The sequence below is a fragment of the Protobothrops mucrosquamatus genome, unplaced genomic scaffold (assembly GCF_001527695.2).
Source record: "Protobothrops mucrosquamatus isolate PMUCROS unplaced genomic scaffold, P.Mucros_1.0 scaffold3273, whole genome shotgun sequence".
Classification (NCBI taxonomy): Eukaryota; Metazoa; Chordata; class Lepidosauria; order Squamata; family Viperidae; genus Protobothrops; species Protobothrops mucrosquamatus.
Genome location: NW_015389265.1, coordinates 3,556 through 19,764, shown reverse-complemented (window position 1 = coordinate 19,764; position 16,209 = coordinate 3,556). Strand labels below are relative to the sequence as shown.

Genomic DNA, 16,209 nt, shown 5'->3' with positions numbered 1-16,209 from the left:
TTCACTATCCGAAACACCTGGCTCCTGGCCAATCTCAGAAACACCTGGCTCCTGGCCAATCTCTTCTCCGTCAGGAGACACCTGAGGCCTTGCTAAAGAGGAGGGTCCTGGAGAGGGAGGCCTGGCCATCTCCTCTCCTTCATGTTCGGAGCCTTCTTCCTCCGATAAGAGAGGCTCACAAGACGGAGCCACAACAGCCACAACAACTCGTTTAGCATCTTATCGTGTTTTACAGGTCCTTGGACTCAAACTGCCTAATATTTTGGGGCGTGCTGAGAAGGTGACATTCCAGTTTTCCTACGGCACCAAAGAAACTTCATACGGTCTCTCTGTCTTCAAGCCGCAGCCCGGTCACTTTGAAAGAAAGTAAGAGTTTTAAAGTACGTGAATGCTATGGGCATATATTTTAGAGTCTCTAAAGTTCCCATCAGACCAAGAGGGCTTATTTGCAAGTAAACGTAAATGGGTTGCTCTTTAGGTTTTTTGTAAGGTTCGAAAGACTTTTCTTCAGAGTAAAGATAACGTTTTTCCCCAGATTGTACCAATTCCGGGCCTATTTTTTTTCCTTTTGTGTAAATAAAAGGTCAGCTGATTTTAGCTTTCCTGATTATTTGCTAGTGCAGTGGTTCTCAACCTTTTTAATGCCACGACCCCCAACCGGTCGTAAGTCGAGGACTAAACCGGTTGTAAGTCGAGGACTAAACCGGTCGTAAGTCGAGGACTAAACCGGTCGTAAGTCGAGGACTACCCAACCGGTCGTAAGTCGAAGACTTTCCCTGCCCGGGAGCACCGCGCATGCATGGTTCTGCCCCCCGTGCCGGCCAAGGCGTAGCTGGCAAGTGGCAGAGACGGAGCAGGCTGACCACCAGCTGGCCCAGCTCAAGGGAGGTAAGGCACCCGCCGGAAAAGGGGAAAAAATGGCGGACAGCCTTGCTTGGCGACCCCCGTGAAATGGTCGATCGACCCCAAATGGGGTCACGACCCATAGGTTGAGAACTGCTGTGCTAGTGGGCAGGCTGCAACATCATACTTTGCATTTTCATTATTTATAACAGTGGCCCCCAACCTTTTGAGGGCCAGGGACCAGTTCCGTTGAGAGCAGCTTTTCTGCAGATGGGGGGTGGTGGTTTTGTGGATCCCGGACATGCGCGGATGGGGTTTTGCTCGCTTGCGCAGCCTGATTCCTGGTACCAGCCCACAGCCCAGAGTTTGGGGATCCCTGATTTATAAGAAAGGGAAAGAGGATGTAGGTGGCCGTTGTAAGATACTAAACTATTGGACAAACTGCACTCTGCTGGGACAGGAAGAAACCAGAGATAAACTTCAGTGTTCTTAAATAGATTTAATGTTTTAGCAGAAATCTTGAGCAAGTATTTAAAATTTTATTTATTTATACCCAAAGATACCCTAGAAAAAAATCGTGCTGTTTTTGAATCAATAAACCTGTTTCTGCTTTTGCTTTCAATGGAGGTTTGGCATGGAAATAATGGACAAGAATTGAAGTACTATTAAGTCTTTATAAAAATTGTTACCTGCCATTCTTTTCTTGAAGAGAATTGTGGACCTCAGGTGATTGGGGAGAGGAAGGCAGCAATTCCTAACAATTGACACCTCACATTTTCCTGCCATTTGCTTCTTTGCACATCGGCACCAGACACTGAGAAAACTATTTGATTGCTGTTAATTCTCCAGTATAGACGAGTAGAAGATGGTGGTGCCTAATTATAGTATAGACCCTGTGCATACGTGCCCGTCTGTCTGAAAAATCAAGTTCAGAATTCTTTCTTAAATATTTAGCTTTGGCCAAAGGGAATGTTTCGTCCAACAATTACACACCCACTTTACGGATAATTTCCTATATCCCAAATTCCTATGTCGAGATTATATTGTAACTTAATTTTGAATTAAGTTGTGCTCCTGGTGTTCGTTTTCTGACATTAGTGAACTTTTAAAGGAACAAATGGATGTAGGATTATATAGCTGCTCTTTCTTGTTATTCATTAAGACCAATATCATACCATTATGGTAAGAAATGCTGGCAAGATAATCTGAGTCTGCATTCTGCATTATATGAATAGTTCTTTTCTTATTTTCTTTAAGTCTGGATCTTATCTAATCACCATCATAGATCTGAGCAATAAACAGATTATAGACAGGGAAGAATCTGTTGTGTGGGGTGAAGGCTGTTATATTACTGGATGCCATTCCTGGTACCTTCCAGATACTTTGGATTTCCTCTCTCACAACCTTACCACAAGCTCTGTTCTGTTATTTAGATCCTGTCTTATACATTTCCTGTTTCTTCCATGATGGAAAAACATTTCTTTGGCTAATAAAAGCTTGGTTTTTATTACACTGGCACAGTGTAATAATTGTACCACAAACTAAATGAATGCAAATATCTGAGTTGTTAATATTTCATGAGATACCTAAGATTATTAAGCACTAAATTGTGGGCTACTGTTTTTAATCTATAAGCTTTTTCTTTTAACCCTAACCTTAAAAGCACAAAAAAAATGCAACTCTCACTGCAGTGGTATGTTTTGTTCTTTAGGGTCAAATCCTTCATAGAGACAAATGGGAGTAGAAGTGTTCTTTCCTTCTCAAGTCTATGTTGGAATTTTATTGCAAGGTGTTTTTTTTAATATTACATTTGTTTGTTTGTTTCTAGCATTTCTTTCAATGTGTACAAAGTAACTGGACAATTTCCTTGGAGTTCCCTTCGTGAAACTGACAGAGGGATATCAACCGAAGTCAATGTAGGTAAAATGGAGCCACACTGTCCACTGGTTAGTGAACGATGGTGAATAACTGGGATGGCGCACAGTGCTTTTGACTGGATTTCAGAAAAGGGGTTTAGAGTTAGCAGAACAAACATCTGCAAGTGTATGAGCCCCTGGGTTTTCCAGTCAAATAGTGTAAAACCCCATTAGGTGTGCCTGCTTATTTTGTGATCCTGGAGAAATAAAAACCATTAGGCATGGCATACAATATCTTTTTAGGAGTTGGATTTTGCCTTTCATAAGCCAATATCTGGCCAAATTGATGAGATTGTTGATGGGTTGCTCCTTTCAGATAGTGGACAATCACTTAAAGATGAGCCAGCCGTGTGCTGCAGCTGCCAAAAAGGCCCACACAGTGCTGGGCTGCATTAACAGAGGGATAGAATCAAGAGCACGTGAAGTATTAATACCACTTTACAATGCCTTAGTAAGGCCACACTTGGAATACTGCATCCAGTTTTGGTCGCCATAATATAAAAAAGATGCTGAGACTCTAGAAAGAGTACAGAGAAGAGCAACAAAGATGATTAGGGGACTGGAGGCTAAAACATATAAGGAACGGTTGATGGAATTGGGTATGTCTAGTTTAACGAAGAGAAGGATGAGGAGGGACATGATAGCAGTGTTCCAACGTCTCAGGGGCTGCCCCAAAGAAGAGGCAGTCAAGCTATTCTCCAAAATACCCGAAGGCAGGACAAGAAGCAACAGATAGAAACTAATCAAGGAGAGAAGCAACCTAGAACTAAGGAGAAACTTCCTGACAGTTAGAACAATTAACCAGTGGAACAACCTGTCTCCAGAAGCGGTGAATGCTCCAACACTGGAAGTTTTTAAGAAGAGACTGGACAGCCATTTGTCTGAAATAGTATAGGGTTTCCTGCCTGAGCAGGAGGTTGGACTAGATGACCTCCAAGGTCCCAACTTTTTTTTTTTTTTTTAATTATTATTATTATTATTATTATTATTATTATTATTATTATTATTATTATTATTATTATTATTATTATTATTATTATTATTATTATTATAAAACACTCCATCGTCTGCGTGGTAACCAAATATTCTGTTGCCTGGGGAATTCTGGGAGTTGAAGTCCAGACAACTCTAAAGTGGCAAAAGTTGAGAAACACTGATAAAGAGGTAGTTCTCAACTTAACGACCGCATTGAGTCAAAAAATTCTGTTGCTAGGTGAAACATTTGTTAAGTGAGTTTTGCCCCATTTTACGACCTTTCTTGCCAAATTTGTTAAGTGAATCACTGCAGTTGTTAAGTTAGTAACCCAAATTTGTTAAGTGAATCTGGTTTTCCGTTGACTTGGCTTGTCAGAAGATGGCAAAAGGCGATCATATGACTCTGGGACACTGCAACCGTCATAAATATGAGCCAGTTGCTGAGCGTCCAAATCTTGGTCACGTGACCCTGGGGACGCTGCAATGGTTGTAAGTGTGAAAAACGGTCATAGGTCACTTTTTTCAGTGCCTTTGAACGGTCACTAACTGAACGAGCCCTACCTGTACTGTAGATTATGCAAACATGACCAGAAAATGTTTTACTGCTGTATATGTTTTCATAATTTTGCTGATTGTTGATAATAAAGACATTCACTTTGTATATGTGAATTCATGCTTTCTGATATGAATCCAGTCTTCTTAATGTTAGTTCCACACGCAAACAAATAGAAGATGGAGAAAATGTGTATTTTCCTCACCCAAAGTTTGAACTTATTTCTTTCAGTTTCCTATCTGGAAGACCAACCACACACTAAAATGGGAAACTGTCTGGAGAGAACTGGGCTGCCTTTCAAGAACTGCCTCATTTTCTGTTCGAGAAGAAAGTGGACACTCACTCAAGTCTTCCGTATCTGTAAGACTTATTAAAATCTGAGTGCGAATTTTAAAGTAACGCAGTTCGCCAAATGGTGGCTGTTTGATATGGTAGATGAGGCGAATTTTCTAGTGCTGAAAAAAAGGTTAATCAGATGAATGTTGCCCATTCTTGTCGTAAGAAACATTCAGATCTGCTGTTTCTGCAGAATTACGGAGACGTTTAATTTAAAATGGCCAGAGAATCCATTTTTTTTCCTTTTGAAGGTCTCTAACAATGAAATAAAGAATAATACATTCCAAGTAACCTTTCCCCAACTTACAATGTTAGCATTTAATTCTGTCTCATCAAACATCACATTTTGTTTCTTGTTTGTAGCATGCCATGGTAATTGATTCTCGAAACACTTCAATCTTGCCTAAACGCGGGGCTTTGCTGAAGATAAATCAGGTATGAATACCTCATTAACTGTAAGTTTCATTGTAATATGGAGAAAAATAATGCTTTTGGGTAGGAACAGGGAAAATCCAAATAGAGAATGGGGAAATTGAATCTGGCAGGGTTTTTTTTTTTTTTGTCTCATCAAGTCAGTGTTGACTCCTGGCAACTGCTGGGTAAAACCTTGCAATATTCTTGGCAAGGTCTCAGAAGTAGTTTGCCGTTGCCTCTTCCTAGAGCTGAAATAAAGGGCTTGTGCTTCACGTGGGACTAGAACTCACAATCTCCCAGTTTCTAGCCTGATACTTTACTACTACACAGGTCTGGCAGTAGCCTGTGAAAAAGGGAACGGTGAATCCTTGTCCATCACAAATTAAACCTGAGCCAGCACTGTGATGCAGTTGCTAAAAAGGCCAAAGCTGTCTTGCGGTGCATTAAAAGAAGCAAGGGTTTAGATCACGGGAAGTAATTTTCTTCTGTGTCCTGTACAAATAAAAGAGAATATGTGTAGCTCAGGGTTGAAGTGAGGGGTCCTTGCTGTTCTCTGAGCTTTCTTGTTTTCTTGCAGACGTTTCATTACCCAAACTAGGTAACATCATCAGTGCAAGTAAGGAGTGTGGTTTGCTGTCAGTTTATATCCTGGTGGGTTGCCTTGTTGGTGGATTCGATCTCTCCACCAACACTGACAGAACAAGCTAGACTAGAATATAAACTAACAGCAAACCGCACTCCTTACTTGCACTGATGATGTTACCTAGTTTGGGTAATGAAACATCAGCAAGGAAACAAGCAAGCTCAGAGAGCACCAAGAACCCCCCTCTGTATCCAGTCTCCAGGTTTGGGCATCACAGTCTAAAATGGACATTGACAGACTGGCATTCAGAGAAGGGCCTAGAAACCAAGTCTTCCAGGAATAGTTAAAGCAGTGGTTCTCAACCTTTTTAATGCCGCGACCCCCAACCGGTCGTAAGTCGAGGACTAAACCGGTCGTAAGTCGAGGACTAAACTGGTCGTAAGTCAAGGACTAAACCGGTCGTAAGTCGAGGACTAAACCGGTCGTAAGTTGAGGACTACCAAAACGATCGTAAGTCGAGGACTTTCCCTGCCCTGGAGCGCCGCGCATGCATGGTTCCGCCCCCTGCGCCGGCCGAGGCGTAGCTGGCAAGCGGCAGAGACGGAGCAGGCCGACCACCAGCTGGCCCAGCCCAAGGGAGGTAAGGCACCCGCCGGAAAAGGGGGAAAAAATGGCGGACAGCCTTGCTTGGCGACCCCCGTGAAATGGTCGATCGACCCCAAAGGGGGTCGCGACCCATAGGTTGAAAACCGCTGAGTTAAAGGATCTGGATACGTTTAGCCTTCAAAACAGAAGCTCAAATGGAAATGTATTAAGCCTTCAGTTAACTTGAAGAGTTGTCGCGTTGAGGAAGACAGGGCGGGACCACAACCCATAAGTTAGAACTCCAACAAAAGGAAGTTGAGGCTGGACATCAGGAGGAACTTCCTGACACAGTATGACAGTCAGTTGTTGAACTAGGCTCCACATGATATGGTGAGTTCTCCTTACTGGGAGTCTTCCAAGAGACTGGGTGATTTTTAGAAATGCTACACTGAAAGGAGATTGGACTAGGACAGAGATAGGCAACCTCGGCTCTTTTATGACTCGTGGACTTCAACTCCCAGAATTCCTGAGTTGAAGTTGAAATCCACGAGTCATAAAAGAGCCAAGGTTGCCTCCCCCTGGACTAGGAGGTCTCTAAAATACCTTCAGTTCAATGGTTCTGTCATACTTTCTGCAGTGCAAGGTATGCAGTATGAACTCCTCCGTCCAAATCAGTCATATAGCTTGCCGTTGTGCACAGTTGATCATCTTTCGAAATAACGTTATTTTCATTAATAGCAGCACTAAATGTATTAGTTTAAAATCAGTAGATGATGAGGCACCCAGTTTATTGTCTCTGAATTCCACCTTCCCAACCCCCCCCCCTTTTTTTTTTTTTATTTCTCAGGAGCTTGCTGGATATACTGGTGGTGATGTGAGCTTTCTGAAGGAGGATTTTGAACTTCAGTTAAACAAGCGCCTCATATGGGATTCGGTAAGTCCTCCACTTTGGCCTTTCATTCATTGTTTGTGACAGGAAATGATTTTTCCTTCCTCGTTCGTTTGGAATGTCCTTGTCAGACCTGCCGCCACTTAAACTTTTAAATAGAAACGATCCTTGGCTCCATTTGTTGGGAAAGGTATATTTTTTTATTAGAAGTCAACTCTATTGCAGCAATGCATGTAGCCCAGTGTTTCTCAACCTTGACAATTTTAAGGCATGTGGACTTCAACTCCCAGCAATGCTGGCTGTGGAATTCTGGGAGTTGAAGTCCACATGCCTTAAAATTGTCAAGGTTGAGAAACACTGATATAGCCAGAGCTGACCATCCTGTGCCAAAATTCCTTAGTTTAACTTTTACCTCCTTTAGTTACCTCCCATTGCCCACCCCCGTGTGACCAGTCAGATTCAGCCAGGATGTTTTCGTAATGGTCAGTTCAAGTGCAGGACGGTGTGCAGCTGGTGTGCTGGGCGACCTTGAAGCAGCATCTGGAACAAATACAGCACTTACTTTCGCTTTCCCCCTTGCTTTCCCCCCTCCTCTTAGTTCATGGCACTGAATAATAGGGAATAGTCTTATCGCTGAATAGTAGGAAAGCACAAGCAAACATTGAGGTGGCAGCTGACAGTCATAACATAACATGTTTAGAATTTTTATTTTAATTGCATAACTTATAGCACTGAATGAATAGGTCAGTGTAAAATCAGTTCCTTGCTTATACCAGCATTTCTCAGCTTTAAGATGGCTGGACTTCCATTCCTAAAATTCCCCAGCCAGCAAGTTGATTCTGGGAGTTGAAGTCCATTCATCTTAAAGCTGCTCAAATTAAGAAACTGGTTTATGCTGACAAGCTCTTTCAAAGAGAGGAGCTGCAGAGAGGGGGGGACATGATAGCAGTGTTCCAATATCTCAGGGGCTGCCACAAAGAAGAGGGAGTCAAGCTATTTTCCAAAGCGCCTGAAGGCAGGACAAGAAGCAACGGATGGAAACTAACCAAAGAGAGAAGCAACCTAGAACTAAGGAGAAACTTCATGACAGTTAGAACAATTAGCCAGTGGAACAACCTGCCTCCAGAAGCGGTGAATGTTCCAACACTGGAAGTTTTTAAGAAGAGACTGGACAGCCATTTGTCCGAAATGGTATAGGGTTACCTGCCATCATCATCATCATCATCATCATCATCATCATCATCATCATCATCATCATTATTATTATTATTACTAGTATTATTATTATTAGAGACGTTATTGCTTTGGGTATGTCATGAAGAGAGATTTCACTCATAGGTTCTTGGATAGTAGCCACTCCCTATCACAGAACAAACTCTTCCCTAACCTAAAGCAGTTTCAGAAGTATTTGGTAATATCGTAATGGAAGTTTGGAAACAACTAAAAGGTTTGCATGAGATAAAGCTGAAGTTATTTTCATGAGATTAAAAAACTGTTTGAAACCAATTCAAAGTGGTTGCATACAGGATGGTCAAGGAAATAATGTATGCTTCTGTTTTGACTGGCTTTTGAAAGTGGCCTCCAGCTTTTTATCCTGCCTCCATCTCCCTAGGACAGGGGTAGGCAACCTTGGCTCTTTTATGACTCGTGGACTTCAACTCCCAGAATTCCTGAGCCAGCATGGCTCAGCTTGGAAACCTCTCCCTTTTCCCTCAGCATGGCTGGCTCAGGAATTCTGGGAGTTGAAGTCCACGAGTCATAAAAGAGCCAAGGTTGCCTACCCCTGCTCTAGGAAGATCTGTCAGAGCTTTTGGAGAACACGGGGGCAGATGCTTTTCTGCAATGGAAATGTTTATTAAGAAAAGTGTGTGCGCAAAAAAGTCAGTTTGACTAAATGTTTTATTTTTTGCGTATTCTGAATTGTAAACAATAGCTTTTATGTAAGAGATTTCTGTTTTTTCCTGAAGGTTCTCTCAGCTTCTCTTTGGGGTGGAATGTTGCTTCCCATCGGAGACAAACCATCTAGTATTGCAGACAGGTAGGTAGAGCTGATTGGTGTGCTTTGGGTTGGATTTTTTTTCTCCCTTCATTACAGGTAGCGCATTTTTGTAAAATTCCCTTGACATATTTCATATACCCTCCCTGTTGAGGACCACAGAACCTGTTCCTCCATTTGGTGTAATGTAGGAGTTTGCCGTTGAGCAGCGTTACCTAAACCAGTATCCTTCAGTCTCAGCAGCTTTCAGATGTATGGGCTTCAACTCCCAGAATTCAATTCAAAAGTTGTCGAGACTGAAACCATGGATGATGTCCAGTCATAAAATCAGGTCCAGTCACTTACAACTGTCATGATTTATGATGAAAATTCCAGGCTGCGTTATGGTTGTATGTTGGACTACTTATAAAGGATTAAAAATTGTTTATCATGAGCATTATGGCATCTGGCCCTCTCAATTCCTGTCAAATAGATGGGGAAGAAATGGAGGTAGTGATAGATTTTATCTTCCTGGGCTCCAAGATCACCGCAGATGGGGACTGCAGCCAAGAAATTAAAAGACGCTTGCTCCTGGGGAGGAAAGCTATGGCAAATCTAGACAGCATACTAAAAAGCAGAGACATCACCCTGCCAACAAAAGTACATATAGTCAGGGCCATGGTTTTCCCAGTTGCAATGTATGGCTGTGAAAGTTGGACCATAAGAAAGGCTGAGTGCCAAAGAATTGAGTCCTTTGAACTATGGTGCTGGAGAAGACTCCTGCGAATCCCCTGGACTGCAAGGCGATCAAACCGATCAGCCCTAGAGGAGATCAACCCCGACTGCTTTTTAGAAGGCCAAATCCTGAAGTTCAAACTCAAGTCCTTTGGCCACCTAATGAGAAGGAAGGACTCACTGGAGAAGGGCCTAATGCTGGGAAAGATTGAGGGCAATAGAAGAAGGGGACGACAGAGAATGAGGTGGCTGGATGGAGTCACTGAAGCAGTAGGCGTGAGCTTAAATGGACTCCAGAAGATGGTAGAGGACAGGAAGACCTGTAGGAACATTGTCCATGGGGATGCGATGGGTCGGACACGATTTCGCAACTAACAACAAATAGCTAGCAGTCTTAATGGACTAGTATCTACTGTGCAGAAGAATATGAAGCTTCTGTTACATTTTTGCCAGTCAACAGTTTAAAAACAGCTTGTCTTAATAAAACAAGTAGATGGACTTGTTCTAAGAAACCATTTAATCAATCAGAAATAATCCAATTATAAAACTTGTTGCCATTTGTAAAATAAAACTGAGATGCAAGACGTAAATATGAAATACATTTGCTGTATTTTAGCAGAGGAATGTTGCACTGAATTAACTGTGAAACTCTGAATAACGTCCTGTGCAGGCCTTAGATAATTTTATATTTGGTGATTGATTGATCCATCTTTCTTAGTACTAATAGCATTATTGCATTATTATGGTTCATCACGTAGTCAGCCAGATGTTCAGACTCGGTTTGACATTTTTGTCTACCTGTCGAGTCCTTTCCAAGGACCTGGGATAAGCAGATGGATGTTTGTGGTGTTAAAAGTATTGCTGCAGGATGTAAGCTGTTCTAAGTAAAGCTGTCTTTTGCAACTGACTGATGATGATTTGCCAATGCCAGTGGTATTCAAATGGTGCTCTAGTGGTTTTGGGATTGCATCCAAGGCGCCTATTACTATTGGTAATACCTTTGCTTTCTTTTGCCATAGTCATTCTATTTCTGTTTGCAGGGAGGTTTTTTTCGTTAGAATAGAATAGGATAGGATAGGATAGGATAGGATAGAATAGAATAGAATAGAATAGAATAGAATTGGAATGGACCTTGGAGGTCTTCTAGTCTAGCCCCCTGCTCAAGCAGGAGAACCTGTACCATCTCAGACAAGTGATTGTCTAGCCTCTTCTTAAAAATATCCAGTGATGGAGCGCCCACAATTTCTGGAGGCAAGCTGTTCCACTGGTTAATTGTCCTCACTGTCAGGAAGTGTCTAATTAATTACTTAATTACTTAATTAATTAATCTTCTCCAGTTTTTTTCTCTTGTATTCTGCTGTCTCAGGCATTCCCACATCTACTATCCAGACTTTTTTTTGTCTTTCTTATTGACAGTTGTGTGGCAGATGCCTGTCTGTTTGAATTCTAAAGTCCCAGAGAACTTAGCTTTTTCATTTTCTGTTACTTCTTCTATTTTGCTTGCTCTAATTTCCCACCAGTTCTTGCTTACAGGCAAATGGTATTTCTTGCAGATCGATTAATGCACTCAAATCAAATCAGTTTATCACAGCCATATGGCCAGAAAGAGTAAAATAATGCACTGTTGTTGCTACTTTGTCATGCCATTGTTTGTGTGTAAAGTTAACTATTTTATTAGTAATATTAATATACTAATTCAGCTTCAGTTGTTAATCAGAAAGATTCCCTCTCTTTAAGGTAAGGCCCTAGGTTTATTGCAGTACTTGCACTACCCAAGCTGCAAATGTACAGTGGGGGAAAAATTGTCAAAATCATTGAGACTGATATCCAAGAATACATAAAGCAGATTACGCTGTAAAACATTCAAGTTACAATTATCCGCTTAGCCGTTTGTAATATAGACAGATATTTCCCTTTCTTGATTTTTTTTCTTCTCCACTTTTCCTTTAGATTTTATCTTGGTGGCCCGACAAGTGTACGTGGATTCAGTATGTACAGTATTGGACCTCAAAGCGAAGGTATGCATTTCTTTAAGCAATTGCTTTGCCGTTGTGTTAGAGACCAAACAATTCTTGTTGAAAGGTTGCTTAACATTTGAGCAGTTTTACTTGTAAGCTATCAACCTCCATCCTGGCTTGTTGAGAAAAAGCAGTGGAAGCTACGCTCTGGAGTTCTGCCAGGATTTAGATCTAGAAAAAGAGGTTGTAATTCAAAGAAGAGGGAGATTTTCTTTCAGAGGCTGAGTAATTTCAGAACTGTGCCATCTTTGGCCTTGAATGAAGTTGTGCCCCCCAAAAGCACAATCACAACTGGAGCTCCTCCTGAGTTCTCAGATTCTGCTGACAGCGCAAGTGGAGATTGTGACGAAGATGGCTTTTGCACAGCTTTGATTGGTGTGTCAGTTGTGAAATTACATGGAATGGAATGCGCTGAACATAGGTCACTTGCATCCTCGTTATGTCTGAATCAGAATATTGTAATTTGCTTTAGATAGAAGTAAAGACTAGGATAGAGAAAGCTTGTACAGTGTTCTTCAAAATGAAAAAGGATTTCTGCAGTCACGACATAAACCTAAGACTGAAAATCAGGCTTGTCAGATGCTATATTTTTCCTATCCTGCTCTATGGAGTAGAGAGTTGGTCTCTGACAGAAGGCCACCTGAAGAGACTAGAAGCATTTGAAATGTGGATTTACAGGCGGCTGTTACGTATAAGCTGGGTTGACAAGATCAGAAATGAGGTGATAAGCCGCCTGGGAAAGCCAAGGGAAATCATCAAAACAATTGAAAAACAAAAATTAGAATATTTCGGACAGGTGATGCGACACCCAGAAAAATACGGCATACTCCATTTAATCCTCCAGGGAAAGATTGAAGGCAAACGAGGTCCAGGCAGAAGAAGAACATCATGGCTTCAAAAGGGACTGGTTTGGACAAAACTCAGCAGCACTTTTTCGTGCAACTGCTGATAAAAACAGGATCGCCAACATGATCGCCAACATCCGATAACGGATATGGAAGGAGAAGGAGAAGGAGAAGGAGAAGNAGAAGAAGAAGAAGAAGAAGAAGAAGAAGAAGAAGAAGAAGAAGAAGAAGAAGAAGAAGAAGAAGAAGAAGAAGAAGAAGAAGAAGAAGAAGAAGAAGAAGAAGAAGAAGAAGAAGAAGAAGAAGAAGAAGAAGAAGAAGAAGAAGAAGAAGAAGAAGAAGAAGAAGAAGAAGAAGAAGAAGAAGATGATTTAACTTCTGTCTAAATATATTCAATCTTATTTCATTCTTTGACAAAGTGACTAAATCAGTAGACCAGTGAAATGCTGTGGACATGGTATACTTCAATTTCAGCAAGGCATTCGACAAAGTAGACCACAACCTACTTCTTGGTAAGCTAGAAAAAATGGAATAGACAGCGTCACCACCAGATAGATTTATAACTGGCTAACAAACCGTACTCAATAATGCTGCTGTTGCTTTTTCTTTTTTCTTTTTACAGCTTCCTATCTAGCAGTTTAGTCTTCTCCATTGACTATAATTGTGTGGCTGCGGTTTGCTAAGATTTATCACATACTGAAACAGTTCGTTGCGTTTCTTGTGAGACAAAATATCTGCAAAGGAACAGTGATTTTTTTTCTTTCAGATGAATAAGAACTTTTGCTTTGAAAAACGTCTCTTGGATTTGTAATTTGACAAATATTTTTTCTGCTGTTTTAGGTGATTACCTTGGAGGAGAAGCTTACTGGGCTGGGGGTCTGCATCTCTATACACCTCTTCCTTTTCGGCCAGGTCAAGGCGGTTTTGGAGATCTTTTTCGAATGCACTTTTTTCTTAACGCTGGCAATCTCTGCAACCTTAATTATGGTAAGGGCTGGACTACTGCAGTGCGCTGACCCCGGGGCTGGCCTTGGAAGAATGTTCAGAAGCTTCTAGGGTGCAAAATGCAGCAATGCGGGGAGTTACGTATGCTCTGCGAGCTACATTGGTTGTGCCAGTGTCTGTTGCTAGTCTTCCCATCTTCCTTTTACTTCTCAGGTGAAGGGCCAAAGGCTCACCTCCAGAAACTGGCCGAGTGCATCCGGTGGTCTTACGGGGCTGGCATAGTCCTGAGGCTGGGAAACATCGCACGATTAGAACTCAACTACTGTATCCCGATGGGAGTACAAAGTGGAGATAGGTACATTGGCATTTTTATGTTCCGTTTCTACAGCTCAGAACATACCCAAAGCCCTTTCATGCTTCAGGATAATAATCCCCATGTCAAGTAGAAAATACTGGGTGCAGACATTTTTGGAATAGTCAAAACATGTCTACAACAGGGGTGTCAAACTCAATTTCATTGAGGGCCGCATCAGCATTGCGGTTGCCCTTGGGGGGGCCGGGTGGGTGTGGCCAGGGTGGGTGCGGCCTACTCGGTGGGCATGGATGGAGTGGGTGTGGCCTACTGGGTGGGCGTGGCCAGCTCTACATCGTTCGCGTCAAGGGTGCCTGTCGGAGCCTGGGCAGGAGTGGGACAGATCTGAGGGTCTGTGGTAGAAGGGGGTGGGACTGGGGCAAGCGCCAAGGCATGGTGCATTTCTTCATTCCTCACAAAGGGTGACACCTCCCCAGCATGCACCCAGGGGGCAGGGCCGACGCGGCAGAGGCTGGTTCCTCGCTGTTTCTAGACGGCCTTGTGGAGCTAAGACTGAATGCGTTTCAGCATAGATGGCCAACACAAAATTGTACATTGGCTCCCGGCCGGCCTGGACCAGGGCCAAGGCAGCGAGGGCCGTTCCCTCACTGTTTCCAGGATGGCTTCGCGGGCCACATGAAACCACTTCGCGGGCTGCATCCGGCCCCCCGGGCCTTGTGTTTGACATGTCTGGTCTACAACTTCAAAGAACGTGTTTCTAATTCAAAATGTTTTGTATACCCCTACCCCTAGGCTGACAGGAGCTAGATTTTTTTGTTTGTTATTTTTGTTTGTTTTGTTACTCTTTTTCATTTGACCTAAAATCCAAATTGGGCCTTGAGAGCAGAAGTGTGTTCTAGCAGAGATAAATGCTCCTTAACTTCCTACAAAAAAGTATAGCTTTGATCCTATCATTGTCATTATCTGTTTAGATTACTAAGTCCACAGGCTTCTATGTGAGATAATAGAGAATTGGTTCTTTTTCAGCGATTATATAGAGGGTTCCGTCATTCTGAAAAGTAAGAGAATGAGCCATTCAGGATCACAGTCTGATTTTTTTTTTTGCACATTCCAAACCATTTTCAGGCACACAGAATAAGTTGCCTTTGTGAAACAAGAATAAAGGGATTCCTTTGATACATTAGATTGATAAAGTGTACTATAGAGACATTTGTCTCCCTGTCTATAGGAAGCATCCATAGCATTTAGCTTTTAGATTTAAAACATTTATTTTTATTAATGCTAGATGTTGGAAAAGTGAAAATAGCTGTAGGAAATAGACACTGAATCACAAAATAAACCTGTTGTACACTCAATGGTATTAAAAATCGACTTCAAGGTTAAACCCTTTAGCAAATATATTTTTGTTCTTATTTTCCTGGAGTTTTGAACTGTCTTAGAAAAAACATCTTTTTGTTATTATTGTTACATCACTGGAAATTATAGATTTGCTGATCTGCTTTAGATCCACCTTGATCCAACTTGAAAACCATCTTCAACTCTGTTTTGTGTTGCAGCAAGCAAACCAAATAAGAGGCTGAAAATGCTTGTGTGAATTAGGTAGTGATGAGAAATTGCCCTTAATGTTGCCAGTATGATTTGTGATCTCTAGTCTGAATACTGAAGCTTACTTATGGAAGTTTGCAATAATTCTATGTTTATTTAGAAGGGATTGTTTCATGGGGGTCAGTACAAAAGAAGATTTTATTTTCCAGTAATTTATTTATTTATTTGAAATATAGGAGTGAAACAAAGTGTTTTGAATTTATTGGGGAAAAAGTACCTACCCTTTTTTTTTCTTTTTTCTTTTCCAGAATATGTGATGGAGTTCAATTTGGAGCGGGAATAAGGTTCCTGTAATGTTGGTGGCCTTTTGCAGTATTGGTCCAAAAGGAGCAGCTGAATTTCAAGTGTGATGGGGGTGATATCCCATATATGTATTTTTTGAAATATAATTATGTATGAAGGATTAACTTCAATTAAAAACCCGAAAAATGTTTTAGTAGTGTTTTACCTTTGATTTGGTCATAATGTGACCTTTTCTATGGCCTCCAGACCAAGGCTTTGATCCCATCACCCCAGTCATGGATGCTGAAATTTCGGCTTCCAGAGAAAAATACGAAGACTGTCTGGCAAATTGTCCCTCAACAGAGTGAAATCAGAGTGAAAGCAAAGAGATCAACCAGCTGCTGCTACTTCTTGGTGACTTTGCTAAGGAGAAGATGCAGCAGCAGGCAGCGTCAAG

General features: G+C 41.7%; 1 protein-coding gene across 1 annotated transcript in view; it reads left to right on the top strand.

Annotated features, from left to right (window-relative positions):
* Positions 1-15,953, top strand: part of SAMM50 (SAMM50 sorting and assembly machinery component) — a 24,033-nt gene extending 8,080 nt beyond the window's left edge. The window contains exons 6-15 of the mRNA XM_015826746.1: positions 236-366; positions 2,672-2,759; positions 4,519-4,647; positions 4,987-5,058; positions 7,053-7,139; positions 9,062-9,132; positions 11,755-11,822; positions 13,508-13,654; positions 13,826-13,967; positions 15,779-15,953. Of these exons, the coding sequence (XP_015682232.1) occupies positions 236-366; positions 2,672-2,759; positions 4,519-4,647; positions 4,987-5,058; positions 7,053-7,139; positions 9,062-9,132; positions 11,755-11,822; positions 13,508-13,654; positions 13,826-13,967; positions 15,779-15,824 (981 nt within the window). The 3' untranslated portion in view covers positions 15,825-15,953. The remainder of the gene's footprint in view (positions 1-235; positions 367-2,671; positions 2,760-4,518; positions 4,648-4,986; positions 5,059-7,052; positions 7,140-9,061; positions 9,133-11,754; positions 11,823-13,507; positions 13,655-13,825; positions 13,968-15,778) is intronic.
* Positions 15,954-16,209: the final 256 nt, after the last annotated feature.